Source organism: Euprymna scolopes, chromosome 14 (genome assembly GCF_053919585.1).
Source record: "Euprymna scolopes isolate OS-2025 chromosome 14, ASM5391958v1, whole genome shotgun sequence".
Taxonomy (NCBI): domain Eukaryota; kingdom Metazoa; phylum Mollusca; class Cephalopoda; order Sepiida; family Sepiolidae; genus Euprymna; species Euprymna scolopes.
The window spans coordinates 123,280,605-123,295,928 of NC_136495.1; the positions used below are offsets into that span (position 1 = coordinate 123,280,605).

Consider the following 15,324-nt stretch of genomic DNA (forward strand, 5'->3'; position numbering starts at 1 on the left):
TATTTATGTGAATTACATCGAATTAACTCTCATAGTTGAACGAACTTTGGTAAATATTAAAACGATTACCACAACTATCCGTTTTTAATCTGTAGTTCTCTATTCTCGCCCTATCTAAATAATAGCCTTCACGCCTGTTTTTCGATGTCTCAAAAACCGAAAATAAGCAAATCAGTCTCTAACGATGTGTAATATCTACGAGGGAGAAAAAAGGAAATCATAGAATGAAATCTGAAAGAATGAGTTGTTGGCTTTCAAAATAAATGCAATAAAAATGAAAGTGGAGGGATAGCATTTCGTTTTTAATAGTTAAATAATTATTTTGATTTCTCTTGCTAGTATTTAAAAAAAAAACTTAAATATTTTCAAGTATTGATTTATTTGTTGACATTTATAAACATAGAGGTCCTGGATATGACCTAAAACTATATCCGATGGTAAGGGCCCCAGCTTGCAGGCCTTAGGGAGTGTGGAGCCACCCTTTAATTGCCATTGCTCCCAGATCCACTCTGACCCGGAGTGGAAGCACCTGTTAGGGTCCCAACTATGGGTTAAATAGATTACGACTTAAAAAACAAATATACTATATCAAAAAAATTGTTCTTCAAAATCACCAGATTCGGCATTAAATAACCTGAAAAGGGTTGATATGCCGTAAAACAAAACAACGACAACAACAACAACATTATAAACATAGAGTAGATATCTACATGCTGCCCACCTCACCATGATAGGAGACAAGTAAGAAAGTTGGGATGTCCAGACAACGCCCCGAAAGACGTCGGTGATGGAAGGACATTCCCCCTTTTCGCCTAGCGAAAAATTGCCCGGGTATCCCAATCAGCATTCCCCGGCAGGGGCTCATCAAGCAACAAACGTTAAACTTGCCCCATCCAAAAGACAAGGCCTCGGAGAGTGGACCTCCTAGCTAATATCCAGGCGTGGTACATCTGTTTGACAGGTACTCTGCTAGTTCGTGGACCCGTACCTGTCCTCAAGCAATCGAAGCAACAAACAGTCTCATCCTCCAATATTAAAACAACTGCAGGGTTTTTCCATATATTGCTTTTCTACCGACATTTATACACATAGAGTATGCTCTGTATATTATCATCCGTATTCGCATCGGCCGTTATCATGCTGTACACCCCTAAAAAGGAAACTTGCATATTCCAAATAAACCTTGCCACCCCTTAAAAGGAAAGTGGAATATTCCAAATAAATTAAAAAATAAAATAAAAAATTATGCCGCTTTTAAGGCAAAGTTAATAACAAAAATCTATATATTATTATCCATATTCGCTTCGGCCGTTATCATGCTGCACACCCCTAAAAAAGGAAAGTGGAATATTCCAAATACACTTTGTCACCCCTTAAAAGGAAAGTGGAATATTCCAAATAAAATTTTTAAAAAAATTAAAAAAATGATGCCGCTTTTAAGGCAAAGTTAATAATAAAAATCTATATATTATTATTCGTATTCGCTTCGGCCGTTATCATGCTGCACACCCCTAAAAAAGGAAAGTGGAATATTCCAAATACACCTTGACACACCTTAAAAGGAAAGTGGAATATTTTAAATAAATAAAACAAAAAATGATGGAGCGGCAACGTATAAACTACATTTAATAGAAGATAAAATAATTAAAAACTAAAGGAACAATTATTGCAGGTTGTAATACTCTTTTAACTGAAGGAGGAAGAAAAACGAGAATAATTGTGATGCGGGAGAAAGCGAGTTGAAAGCAAATAATTTAGATTTTTTTTCTTTTTAGTCGAAGCATATTAACTTTGTTTACAAACTCATATTTCTCTGGTTCACAATCCAGTCGAAGCTCGCTGGTGAAACCAACGGGCCATATTCTTTTATAGTGCGAAATGAATGTGAAAATTTGGTGCTGAAAATTTAACGTTAACATTCGATTTGTTTTAGCTGCAAATATATAGAGCCGTAGACTTAAGAATACAATTTTCTCGTAAAACTATCGTAGAGGTCTAAAATAAAACGCTTTTAATTATATATTGTTGTTATAAAGCTCTACTCATAAAAAATATTACCTCTTAAAATATCTAATACTTACATTCGATTTTTAATGAAGTTTGCATGTATAAGGCGATCATACTGAGTGCTTAACAATATTTCAGCTTCTCCGACTACAGGATCGAAATGTGTTTAGGGCACAATAAAATCAAAGAAAAAAATAGAACGCTATGAGTCTAGTAAAACATTACATAGTAGTGACCCTTTTTTAACCCCATGCAACGCCGGGTCTTCCTTCTTGTATGCAAATAAATGAATTAAATACTTTTGTGTTTTTGAATCTCTTGGTTCATTATTTATAAAGTTCTTGGAAGCATACTTGGGCCAGGTGATAAGACAACAATTTTTTTCAAAAGTGACTTCTTAAAACTTTATTGTAAACTTTTCACGAACTTTACGCATCTTCCGTTGAATCTTTTTTAGGGTTGAAGCGGCAATAAATTAGGGAATTATTATTTATAGAAAAAACAAAACAAAAAAAAAACAAACGCAACTAAAAACAAAATCAAACCATCGACGTACCTTTCTTTGTTCGAAGTGTGTGGTCATTATCTGGGCCTGTGCCCCGTGTCGATGTGCTTCCTGATCCTAAGCGCCATTTCATGCGTGAGTTCCGATTCCGATATCCGCACGTCGACGATTTTTCAAATGTACACTTCACAGGTAGGGATGATCTAGGACCTGGTTCATTTGCTGCAAAACAAGACGAGGTTTTTATTACCACTTTTGTTACCACTCCAGCAACTATGCACTACCTTGGACCGCATAGGGTTTTATCAGTAAATCAACAAATAAACATATTAAATATGGAGTATTTTATTCAATTATGTTTTAAATAATAGAGTACTCTGTATGATTTGGATTTCTGTTCTCACAAGGTTTCACAACTGATAAAAGTGCGACGTATTAACTAGTTGTATGTGGCATTCTTCAATCGTCAGTAAGGTTAATACTAAGAGTACAATTACGAATCACTTCAAACTTCTACCTGATCATGGCTGACGGAATGAGAGCAAGCTACTCCTTTGAAAATAGAGTTCCGTTCGAAATTCCATCCGGATTGCCAAATCTGTCAAGATGCAACTACAGAAAGTCCAAACATTGTGAAAAAAAAGAAAAAAACAAAACAAGATGAGCACTGTAGTCTGTGTTATCCAAAAATACAGATTATCACTCGTAATCTAAAAAGTTCCTAAGTATCATAGAATTCTCTTTTTTATATTTGAATTTTATACAAAATTGCATAGTTGATTTATATCATTGTCAGAACAACGACAATCGCCATCCCAAGAGGTGCCGCGGGAACTACAATCTCGCAAGTGATTTGCTACTCAGACGAACAACGCAAATGTCTTTCCACCTGCGTTAGTTGAATAAATAAATCAAAGACAACAATAACAAAGCTCTTCCGGCACAAAAAAGGAACCCAACCAGGTCCAAGCGAAGGTAGCCAAAACACGGAACAACGAAGTAGAGCTATGTACAGGAAGCTCGGTGTCCATACGCCGCCGACGTTCAGACTCTCGCGCACATCCTCACAAACTGTTCCCAAAGCGAGACATGCTCCGATGATGATGATGATGATGATGATGATGATGATGATGATGACATTTTATCAGGTAAAAATTAAATTTTGGTGAACAAAGCATTAAAAACTAGGGAGAATTGTAACATGCTTTTTGTCACAAATCGACACAAACACAATCGACTATTGGAGAAAATGAGCTACAAAAGATATTCTGCAATCCCGTTTCAAAATAACCACTAACTACAAAAACCAAATAATACAACGTTAAAACAATCAAATTAAATGAACTAAACGCTGAAACAGGAATTAAAAGCATAAGATAATAATGCAGTATATGAGAATTTAGCTTTTAATAAATATGATATAAATAATTAGTATATATTTCTTTTTAGCGTATATTTCTTAAGTACATCTCAACTGAATAACTTCCCAGAATACTATTTTTTAAATTAATTAATTTGATTATGTAAATATAATGGCAAATCAAAAAGAACAGTGAATAAATTAATTAATCGAATGAATAAAAACTAATTCTAAAGTAAATTAAAATTAAAATTGTATTACAAATGATCAAACATGAAACTAATATATCTTACATTGAAATGGTTTCTAATTTTCAGTTCTTTTAGCATATATTTATATGTATTAGCACGCATTAGCATGGATTAAGATGTAGTAACATGCATTGACATGTATATTGACATGTATTAACATGTATTACCATGTTGTAACATGCAATAACAGGTACTAACATTTATTAACATGTATATTGACATGTATTAGCATGTATTAGCATGCATTTACATGTATTGGCATGTATTGGCATGTATTAACATGTATTAACATGTATATTGACATATATTAACATGTATTAGCATGCATTTACATGTATTGGTATGTATTGGCATGTATTAGCATGTATTAACATGTATTAACATGTATATCGACATATATTAACATGTATTAGCATGCATGTACATGTATTGGCATGTATTGGCATGTATTAGCATGTATTAACATGTATTAACATGTATTTGCATGTATTAGCATGTATTAACATGTATTTACTTGTATTAGCATGTTTTAACGTGTATTAACATTTATTAACATGTATTAGTATGTATTAACATTTATTAACGTGCATTAGCATCTATTAACATTTATTAACATGTATTAACATGTATTAACATTTATTAACATGTATTAACATGTATTGACATTTATTAACATGTATTAAGAGGTTTCGTAATGTTTCCCAGTTGTAAAATACACTTAAATATGCCATTTTCATTCATGCTGATTTCGTATTCATTATTATAGGACCAATTTTATATTGATTATTATATTATAGCTAATATTAAGTTGACAGGAGAGTTCTTGCGGTTTTTAACTTTTAAATTCAGATGAACATATCTCGACTCAAGCAAACACTTAGTTATCGAAATAAGAATTGCCAGAAACAACACACTTTTCCCAACACAAAACAAATGTATTGATGCCAGTAAGGTAAAATCTTCCGTTCTAGTAGCAATAAAGTCGCTGAGGGCGTTTCTGATATCGCTTATGTTTTTAAGCATTTCCTACCCAGAAAGTTGTTGAGATGCTTAAAAAAAAGTGGTGTAATAATTAGAGGCCTTCTCCCCATATTCCAGCGTTTCTTCCGTTCATATAGGATCCGTTCCTACCAAAAGAATTTGTGAATAATCGAAATTAAAATTTTCCCGTAATCTTCCCTTATGTATAAATTGTCATTTGAGCTAGACGGAGAACAGATGTAATAAATGTATGATTTTTAATAAATATGACATACTTCTACAGAATACAAACCAAACTAAACCGACTTGTACCGAGCAGATTTCCGGCACAAGTCAGAAAAAAACGAAACAAGTGTTGAAAAAAATGTGTTAATTGCTCCTAATCTAACCCTTAACTGATTAATTCTGAAATTACCTAAAGCTATGTACTATATGACTGTTTGCCGACGACTGAAACAACAACAGCATTTAAAGACGGACGTTTTATGCATGATAAAAATTAACGGTGAAAAGGGGAAACGTTGTTTTAGTCTTTACATTCATACTATATAAATGCTTCTTCATAAAAAATACAATCAGGTAAATTTTTTGATGATAAAACGCAAAAAATCCCGAGGTGAAATGTGTTTCATTCGGTACTAATTGACTGTTAGGCGACGACTTGTTTGATTCGGCATTTTCGGCTGTTTAAGTAACTCACGTCCATTAAGTTTCGTCGTATTCTGCAGAAGCACCTTATAATATATAAAATCAAATAGCTATATAGGTACTATTTTTAAATAAAAGAGAAAAATATAATGATAATAATTCTGATTTCGTTTATGAACATCTCCCTGGAAAGGGATGAGATTCATTTTCCAGAGGATTTCCCTTAATCCCGGCTTCAAAACAGGAGCTTCAAAGATCAAGGGGTACTTATAATAGTAGGCCATCTAAAACATCGGGGATTTGTAGTTTTTTTTCAACTGTTCCTCCAGACGACTTAATACTACTCCTAGCTTACCAACTACGACTGGGATAATAATAATAATAATAATAATAATAATAATAATAATAATAATAATAATAATAATAATATTTTAATGATGTTACTATAATATTATTATTCTAATAATATTATTATGATAATATAATAATATAAAAATATTATAGTGATATTATATTATTAGTATAATAATAGTATTATAATAATATAATAATAATCATAATAATAATATAAAAATATTATAATAATATTATAATATTAGTATAATAAAATTATTATAATAATGTTATAATATTATTATAATATTATCATAATAATATTATAATAATAATATAATAATAATAATAAAAATTATAAACATAATAATAACAATAATAATAATAACAATAATAATAATAACAATAATAATAATAATAATAATAATAATAATAATAATAATAATAATAATAATAATAATAATAATCACCTGTTTCAAAACATTTCCCTTCGTTTAGAGCAATATCATCAATGGCAATATCTCCTGATTGTTCATCGAAGACGGATTCAAACATCACCTGCAAACAATCGAAAAGCACACACATGTATCATCGTATTAAAATATACCGAGTTAAGACTTAGTCATGTAAAGGTATTAACGCTTTGTCACCACTATTTATTTTTTCTATAGATGAACGTTTATAGCATTCAAGGTTTGAATCATAATTGTCTTCATAAAACGATGATCGACTGAGATTGAGGTTTTGTAATTATCTTAATATTATTTTGTTTTATTTTAGTGAAAATAAGATATCGATCGTGTGTAATTTGCAATATATATATATATATATATATATATATATATATATGTATATATATATATATATATGTATATATATATGGTATTCTGTGTACGCTCTTATTTTTCGGATTTTCCTTTTAATTGAGCACTCAGCTGGATTTCTTTAAAAAACAAAAACTAATCATATATATATGTGTGTGTGTGTGTATATATATATATCTGGAACATTTTTTTCTTCTTAAGATTAAGGGAGGTGGTGTTAGATAAACACTGCTGGAGAGCCATGATTTGATATACTGTTTTGTTTTTAAATCACTGAAACAGTGTTTCATGGTAAACCACTGATGATCCCTTAAATTTCATTAGTGAATTCGAGAGAGCAAGTTGATGCAGTGATTACAGGTGATTAAATGACTTACTGACTAAATAGTTTTCGAACGAATGATAAAAACATATAACAATTAAATATTTTTTTTTGTATAGTTTTAAAGAGTAAAACAACTCCCAAGATTTATATATATATATATATATATATATATATATATATATATATATATATATATATATATAATCTTGGAAGTTTTTTACCCTTTAAATATATATATATATATATATATATATATATATATATATATATATATATATACTAGCAAAATTACCCGTCGTTGATTGGGTTCAAAAACAGCCTACAGAAAATGGACTCTGATTTATGAAAATATGATAGGTTATGAAAAGGAAGGGTTGTAAAAAGATAGCTTCGAGTTTGGGGGTATCAAAACTAAAGTAAAAATATGATGAAAGTAAAAATAAAATAGATAAACCCCATAAATTATTATCCCATACCTGTTCACACTGAAACACTTATCACAATATTCTGGGGATCTATATTAAAAAAAACCTTGTTAAACTTCGTGCCATATTTCCATTCTATGGAAGTAAGGCGCGAACGAACAACCCATAATTTTATTATACCATATTTCTTCAAACTGAAACATAATTATCAAAGTGTTCTAACGCAGATAGATATGAAAAGTCATTATTAGAGTTTGTGCCTATTTCCATTCTATGGAGGCCAGGCGCGAACGCAGACGCCACAATTTTATTATGCCATCACTATTTAAGGTAAAACATACTTATCAAAGTATTATTATATACATCTGTATAAAAACACTTGTAAACGTTTTTTTTTAATTTTAAATGTTTTTTATTTCCATACTTTGTGGACCAGGCGCGTTCGCAGACCCCACAATTTTAATGAATCATCATTATGCCAGATCAAACATACCTATTCCTGTGTCTCGATACATCTTCTATCATTATATGTGATCAGTTTTCTACAATACTCAACCATATAGGAGCCCATTCGTGACCAGGCACACACACAGACGTTGAGCGTTTTATTATCTATGATATAAAGCTGAATGTCTGTGTGTCTATTTGTGTGTGTGTGTGTATATGTGTGTGTGTGTGTGTGTGTGTGTGTGTGTGTGTGTGGTCACGAATAGGTTCCTATATGGTTGACTATTTAAAAAAAAAACTGATTACATATAATGATAGAAGATGCATCGAGACACAGGAATGGGTATGTTTTATCTAGCAGAACGGTGGTTCATTAAAATTGTGGTGTCTGCGTTCGCGCCTGGTTCACAAAGTATGGAAATAAAAAATAAAAAATAAAAAAAAACGTTTACAAGTGTTTTTGATAGAGATGTATATAAGAATACTTTAGTAAGTATGTTTTAACTTATATAGGGATGGTATAATAAAATTATGGAGTGTTCGTTCGCACCTGACCTCCACAATGGAAATATGTCACAAAGTTTAACAAGGTTTTTTAATATAGATCCACAGAATATTGTGATAAGTGTTTCATTGTGAACAGGTATGGTATAATAAATTATGGGGTTTATCTATTTTATTTTTACTTTCATCATATTTTGCTTTGGTTTTGATACCCCCAAATTCGAAGCTATCTCTTTACAGCCCTGCCTTTTCTTAACCTATCATACTTTCATAAATCAGAGTCCATTTTCTGTGGGCTGCTTTTGAACACAGTCAACGACAGGTACTTTTGCTGCTAGTATATATATATATATATATATATATATATATATATATATATATATGTGTGTGTGTGTGTGTGTATGTGTTTGTGTTTATGCATATATATATATATATATATATATTTAAAGAATAAAAAACTTCCGAGATTATACACACATATATATATATATATATATATATATATATATATATATATATATATATATATATATACTTTTGGGAGTTTATGTGACAAATATATATATATATGACAAAATCTGTATTCCAAATGTCAATGTGTTTACCATCTTATCGTTTATTTCTTTAAGTATGTTTAAATGTTTAATTCAACACCTGTCTGGAATGGAGGTGCTGTCAAGAATTGAACATTTCAACGTACTTAACAAAATAAACAATAAGATGTGCCACAACTTAAAACCTTGATTATAGACCTTTGCCATTTAATTATATATGCTCTGTAGTAACATCGAGCTTCATAAATTAAAGGACTGGTATGAATAAAAAGTAAAATATAATTGAATAAACATATTTTCCCATAAACACACATATATAGGGTTCGATTCCTAGACAAACACAGTCGAGCTACGCTGATGAGACGTAGCAACCTCGAAACATGCATGTCCGTAGATTACTGTTTTTAAAAATAATAAAAATAGACATAATTTATCTGCGTCTAAATAAAATAAGGGCGATTTTCTAAGTAAAAAACGAGATTCGAGGCGAAGACAATACTTAACCGTATTTCTTGTTACAGAAATATCAACAAGAAGTCTATATAAGTATATAAACGAATAAATAAACAGTAAATCTTTCTAGGATTTCGTGACGTAACGATTAAACGCGATGGATTATAATAAACATGGTCCAGGGTTCGATTCCTAGAGAGCCAAAGTCGAGCTACGCGGATGAGAGATAAGCAGAGTTGTCAGATGTTGCCCGGACCATAAAAAAAGAAAGAAAATGAAGTTAGTATTATTAGGTTACAAATAACTTTTTAAAGAGTACGATGAACTATATTAATATTACTCCTCTTGGAAAACGTGGCTTTTTTTTTTGCAAACTACCCTCATAGGAAGCTGAGCATTTCAAACTCCTGGTCGAATATTTACATGTAACATCAATTGTAATGAATATATAAGAAATAGTTCTAAGTTTGCCGCAAAGAATATGGGCTCTCTATACTAGGCTAAAACCTCACACTTGTCAATTGCTCACATCTCAGCCATCATTCGCCCATGGGTTGAATATTTTTGTCACATCTAGGCTGGTGAACCACGCATTGGTCTCTACTCCATTAGTCAGAGTTTTAAAATACCCTCTTAACTAATAGGTTTTATACTGTTTTTCAAGCACCAGCATCCGCTCCATCGCCACAATGTTGCATCCCTGTGCTTATTTTTTAATGGAATTTGTTCCAGCGAACATGTACCATCTGTGACCCCTCAAATTTAATACACACTGCCAATCTGTAAATCATAATATCACACTCCATTTACTGTGGATATACAAAGATGCGAGAAATATTTCTTTTTAAAAAAGCTGCTGTTTACGTTTGCACTTGAAATTCCCTTCCTTTTCACGGTGTCATAGGTTCTATAAACATGCAAAAATTTAAATATGTAAACACATATTCACCACTTAGGATGTTCCTAGTAATATGGTCTCTAATTCATAGTTTCTATTTACGTATCAATGCGTCTTGGTTTGGGTGAATATAAGTATAAATAGGGATATATCAGTGATATAATGGATGCCAACTGGGACTACGGTACGGTGTAATAGCAAACGAAATCAAACTAATTCTCTCCGAAGCAGCATTTAATTTGAATACAAAGACACGTTTAAAGCTGTGTTACTTCATATATTTACCTGGCGTCCATATTCGATGGGAACTTCTTGATATAACCATTCACGACCATGCTCGGCTGTTGCAGCCCACACCTCAGTTGATGTGGAAATGTTGCGCACGTGCACAGACAAGGTCCCCACCTGATTTCCGTGCATCAAGTATAAGAATGACAAGCAATACTTTTTCGTTACGTTCAAGATGGGTGGGCTGAGCACAAAGGCCTTTTCACCCGGTTCAGTATCACTCATGTTAAGATGAAGGTAAAATCCATCTAGAAAAAATAATAATATACATACATACATATAGATGTATATATATATACACATATATATATATGTATATATATGTATGTATATATGCGTATATATAATATATATGCATATATAATATACATATATATGTATATATATATATCTAATATATATATATATATACACGCGTGTATATACAGAGAAAGAAAGAGAGAGAATTATAACTAAGAAAAATACAAAGTTTATTACGTAACCAACATAATGCGATCATGTAAACAAAACTCAATATCAATCAATAATTATATATGCTTTATAAATTCTAATAACATACTTCTTGAGAACAACATAACAAACAAAATTCTCTATTATATTGTTACTAGTTAAATATTATATTGTTACTAGTTAAATATTATATTGTTACTAGTTAAATAATACAGTTATTAACCCATTAAAAACCAAGGCTACTTTCCTTTGCTTAAATTTGATGAAATTTTGTTGACTTGCAGGTTAGAATGTCGCAAATCCAATTCAAAAGATTTTTTCCCTAAAATTTTATTGGAAAGCATTAAATTTTTATGTTTTCAAATGGTAATATCGGCTTATCTGAGATTTTAAAAATCTAAAAACAACATTCCCCCAACACTTTGCAGGGGGCAAAAAGGTGGTAAATAATGATTGATATAACTACTAACATGTTCAATCTATTCAAAACCACCAACATAAAAAAAATCAGGTACTTGTCCTCAATCTAATAAATCTGGAATTCTAATATCTTAGGCAAATTGAGTATCCCAGCTAAAAAAGCGAAAAAAGTTCAAATGGCGTTAAAAATGATACCTTTGGACATTTTGTTACCTTTAATATCATTGTTGACCAATGAAACACTTTTTGTAAACAAGGGGCGTTAAATAGGTTAAACGATTCCGGAGAGATAAAACAAAATTACATATTAATTTATTTTTATTTCGGACTATTATTCTCATCTTTATTAGTTGTTGTTTTTCATCTTTTATTGGTTTGTTTATTCACAACGTTTCGGCCAACTATTCTTCTGGCCAACAACTAATAAATATGAGAATAATAGTCCGAAATAAAAATAAATTAATATATATAATGCTCATCTCAAAAATTAATTCCAATTAAGGAATAATATGGTAAACAAAATTGCACATTAAAACCCAGAATCCGTTTTCTTGTTTTATCCTTTATTTCCTATTATTTATAGAATAATTCTATTTACGAGTCAAACTGTAGTTTGAAACGAAACTGTGGATAAGCTACTTAGGTAGATATTTCGGTACTTGTATAGTTTAATCAAGACATTAAAAATGCAAATATCGAAAAAAGGTTATATTGTACGTATCCGTTTTGGACTGAAGATCTAAAAAAAAATTCACTTAGCAGATTTTTTTTAAAGCGGAAAAACACGTATTTATGAGAACGCGTTGAAGTCAGCAATCTTTGAATTCTTTGAACACACCACGAGGATATAGCTCAATTAAAAGCGCCGACACTTCTTCCCCATCTTTAATAGGAGCTTTTCTTCCTAAAAATCGAACCTTTTGCTCGGTGTCATAACAAATTGTTTTTTTTTCGCTGTAAAAAAACAAAACAAAAAGCAAAAAAAAAAAAAAATACTTGATGAAATTAAGTGAAATGTATTTGGAGAACTTCGGTCCATAACGGATACGTACAATATAACCTTTTTCTCGATATTTTCATTTTTTAATGTCTTGACTAAACTGTACAAGTACCGATATTTCTTGCTTTTGTTTCATATTCTATTAAATATTATGTTATAATGAAACATAGATAACACTTGCGGAGATCAACGAATAAACACCCCCAACCTCCCAATGTAAAGAACGGCTTTCGGAATAGACACCCCGACCTCCCAATATTATGTACGGCTTCCAGAATAGTAAATGTTGTCAGTATACCCGAAATCTCCTACTTATGTCTTTTGTTATCAAAATTTTACTATTGCATAAAATGTTTATATTTGCAATTTGTGCACATATCGATGCCCGTGTTATCTATTTATTTAACTTAATTTTTAATATTATATCAATTACTTTGGATTTTTTGGGGGCGCATGCGCAAATAAAAAATAGTTTTGCTCCCATCGTGTTTAACTATATATATATATATATATATATATATATATATATATATATATATATATATATATATATATATATATATTAGTGTAAGCTCATTTTCAACCTTTATTTAATATCAAATGCGTTCAGCTTAAGCAAAGTATGTTATATTATGTAACGTATTGACTCAAAATCTAGATTAATTATAATATCATAGATAAACGTGTTCTCTGAGAAAATGTATTTTTTATTATGTGTTTGTTTTTAAATATTGATTAATACACTTGAATTTTAATAGAAAACGATATTAAATTTTTACTTATCAAATTTTAAGTAAAATTTCTCACCTGGATTGATGTGGTCGTCTGCAGGACCAGTAGTCAAATTGGAAGATTTTTCTTGACTTCGTATCCATTTCGAAGACAATTTCCAGTCACACGTGTCCTCTTCGAAATTACATGTCAGTTCAGAGCGAACCACTGGAAAGACAAGTCATACATTTATTGTTAAAATTCTTCTCGTTATTTGTTTTCTATTTGATTGAAAATTTTCTGAAATCGTAAAAATCTGTTGTCTTTTGTAAGCTTTTGCTTCAGACGCCGATTCATGATGGCTACTCGGAAGTGAAAAGAACGCCTTAATGAATCAGACGAGTCGAATCGAAATATAAGACCAACTAGCACCTGGGTATTAAAGTATGCAACTTTATTTTAACTTTTTTAGTTTAATTGCAGGGTATCTCATTTTTAGGGGTTTTTTTTAATGAGAAAAAGAATCGATATTGTGTTACAGATCCAGCAGAAAAAATTGTTAATCGTGCTGAATTCGGCAATCTCTAACAATTGCGTTCCTAAAATAAAGATGTCGTCGAAATGGATGTAGTAGATGTAAATACGGAACGGAAGTTACTAAGCAGGGCACGAAATACTAAACCATGTAGAAATATTTTATTTAACAAAATATTTTAATTTTAACACTTCTTGTGTTGTTTCGTGATAATTAGTCAGGAAGGATTGAAAATCGCATTATTAGCAAAACTGAAATCATGCATTCATAACTGCAAAGCTCAATTTCTCTGTTACAGATATTGATGGTGAGAGCATAAGCAAGCAAGCTCTTCCATAGATCTCCACCAAAAGCAAACATGCGTCATTGAATTTTTTCCAAGCAGGAAAAATTAAACCGATTAACACTCACCAGCGCCTCTTGAACGTTTACTAAGCCGATACAGGTGATATCAATACATTTAGGAGATGGCTTCTGCACAGCCACGTAATCACTGGCAAAAAGACATTGAGTGGTGACTATGTAAAGAAAGAAATTATTGAGCACAAATGGTCGACATTTAAATGGCTCCATTTTTGTAGCGCTTAACCTTTTTTTAGTTAAAAAGTAGTACGTATTATTTTTTGAACGACTTTTGTATTATAGCGTTATGCAGGATATATCTCATCATTGCTACTACTTCTAGAATTGATTTAAAGTGTAATCTCTTGATGATCGTTTCTTAAATCCGTGGTGTAGTCGCATGCACGCCGGTCGATTTTTCGTCAGCCAGGAAAAAAAAAACTTGTAAAGTAAACTTCGTTTTCTTTAATAAAAATGTAAAATATATTTTTTTCTTTATTATTGCCCTGTGTGTGCGCCAAACTAAAGAGAGAGAGAACAGACAAGAGGGTGGATGAATTGAACAACTAGTTCTTCTAATGTTGCTTCGCTTGCTGGCTGTTTGCTTCTCTTCTCTTTTGCACTTTATCGGAGTTATATATGTGCCCTGCTCTCTGACAGGTACTCTAACCTTCGGCAGCTGTGAGAGTCAAATACTTGACCTTTAATAACCGGTGACTTCAGTTTTGACAGCATGACCCCAAATTGCCAAATCGTCCAGTGCGTTTTGGCTACAAGCTGTCATGCGTATGTGTGCACAACTTCAACACACGACAAATCAACAGGATCTAATCAACACACGACAAATCAACAAGATCTAATTCTGACTTTCTTTAAAACATGTGCCATTCAAATTGACCTAAGCTGGTTAAAGATCTTTAATATCTTTTTATTTTTTTCCTAAATGAAAGCTACTTCTCCGAGTTGCTACTTTTTAAAAAAAAACTAATTGATCGAACCTGTGAATTCTGCAAAATTATATCAGCCGATAATGAACCATTAAAAATATATTTGCTCATAATTA

The 15,324-nt window shown here is 31.2% G+C and overlaps 1 protein-coding gene across 1 annotated transcript in view; it reads right to left on the reverse strand.

Annotated features, from left to right (window-relative positions):
• The window catches only part of LOC145292797 (MAM and LDL-receptor class A domain-containing protein 2-like), a 100,886-nt gene that overhangs the window by 70,468 nt on the left and 15,094 nt on the right, over positions 1 to 15,324 (reverse strand). The window contains exons 2-5 of the mRNA XM_080138836.1: positions 13,481 to 13,612; positions 10,801 to 11,051; positions 6,556 to 6,643; positions 2,564 to 2,734 (exon numbers count right to left, since the gene is read on the reverse strand). Of these exons, the coding sequence (XP_079994962.1) occupies positions 2,564 to 2,734; positions 6,556 to 6,643; positions 10,801 to 11,051; positions 13,481 to 13,612 (642 nt within the window). The remainder of the gene's footprint in view (positions 1 to 2,563; positions 2,735 to 6,555; positions 6,644 to 10,800; positions 11,052 to 13,480; positions 13,613 to 15,324) is intronic.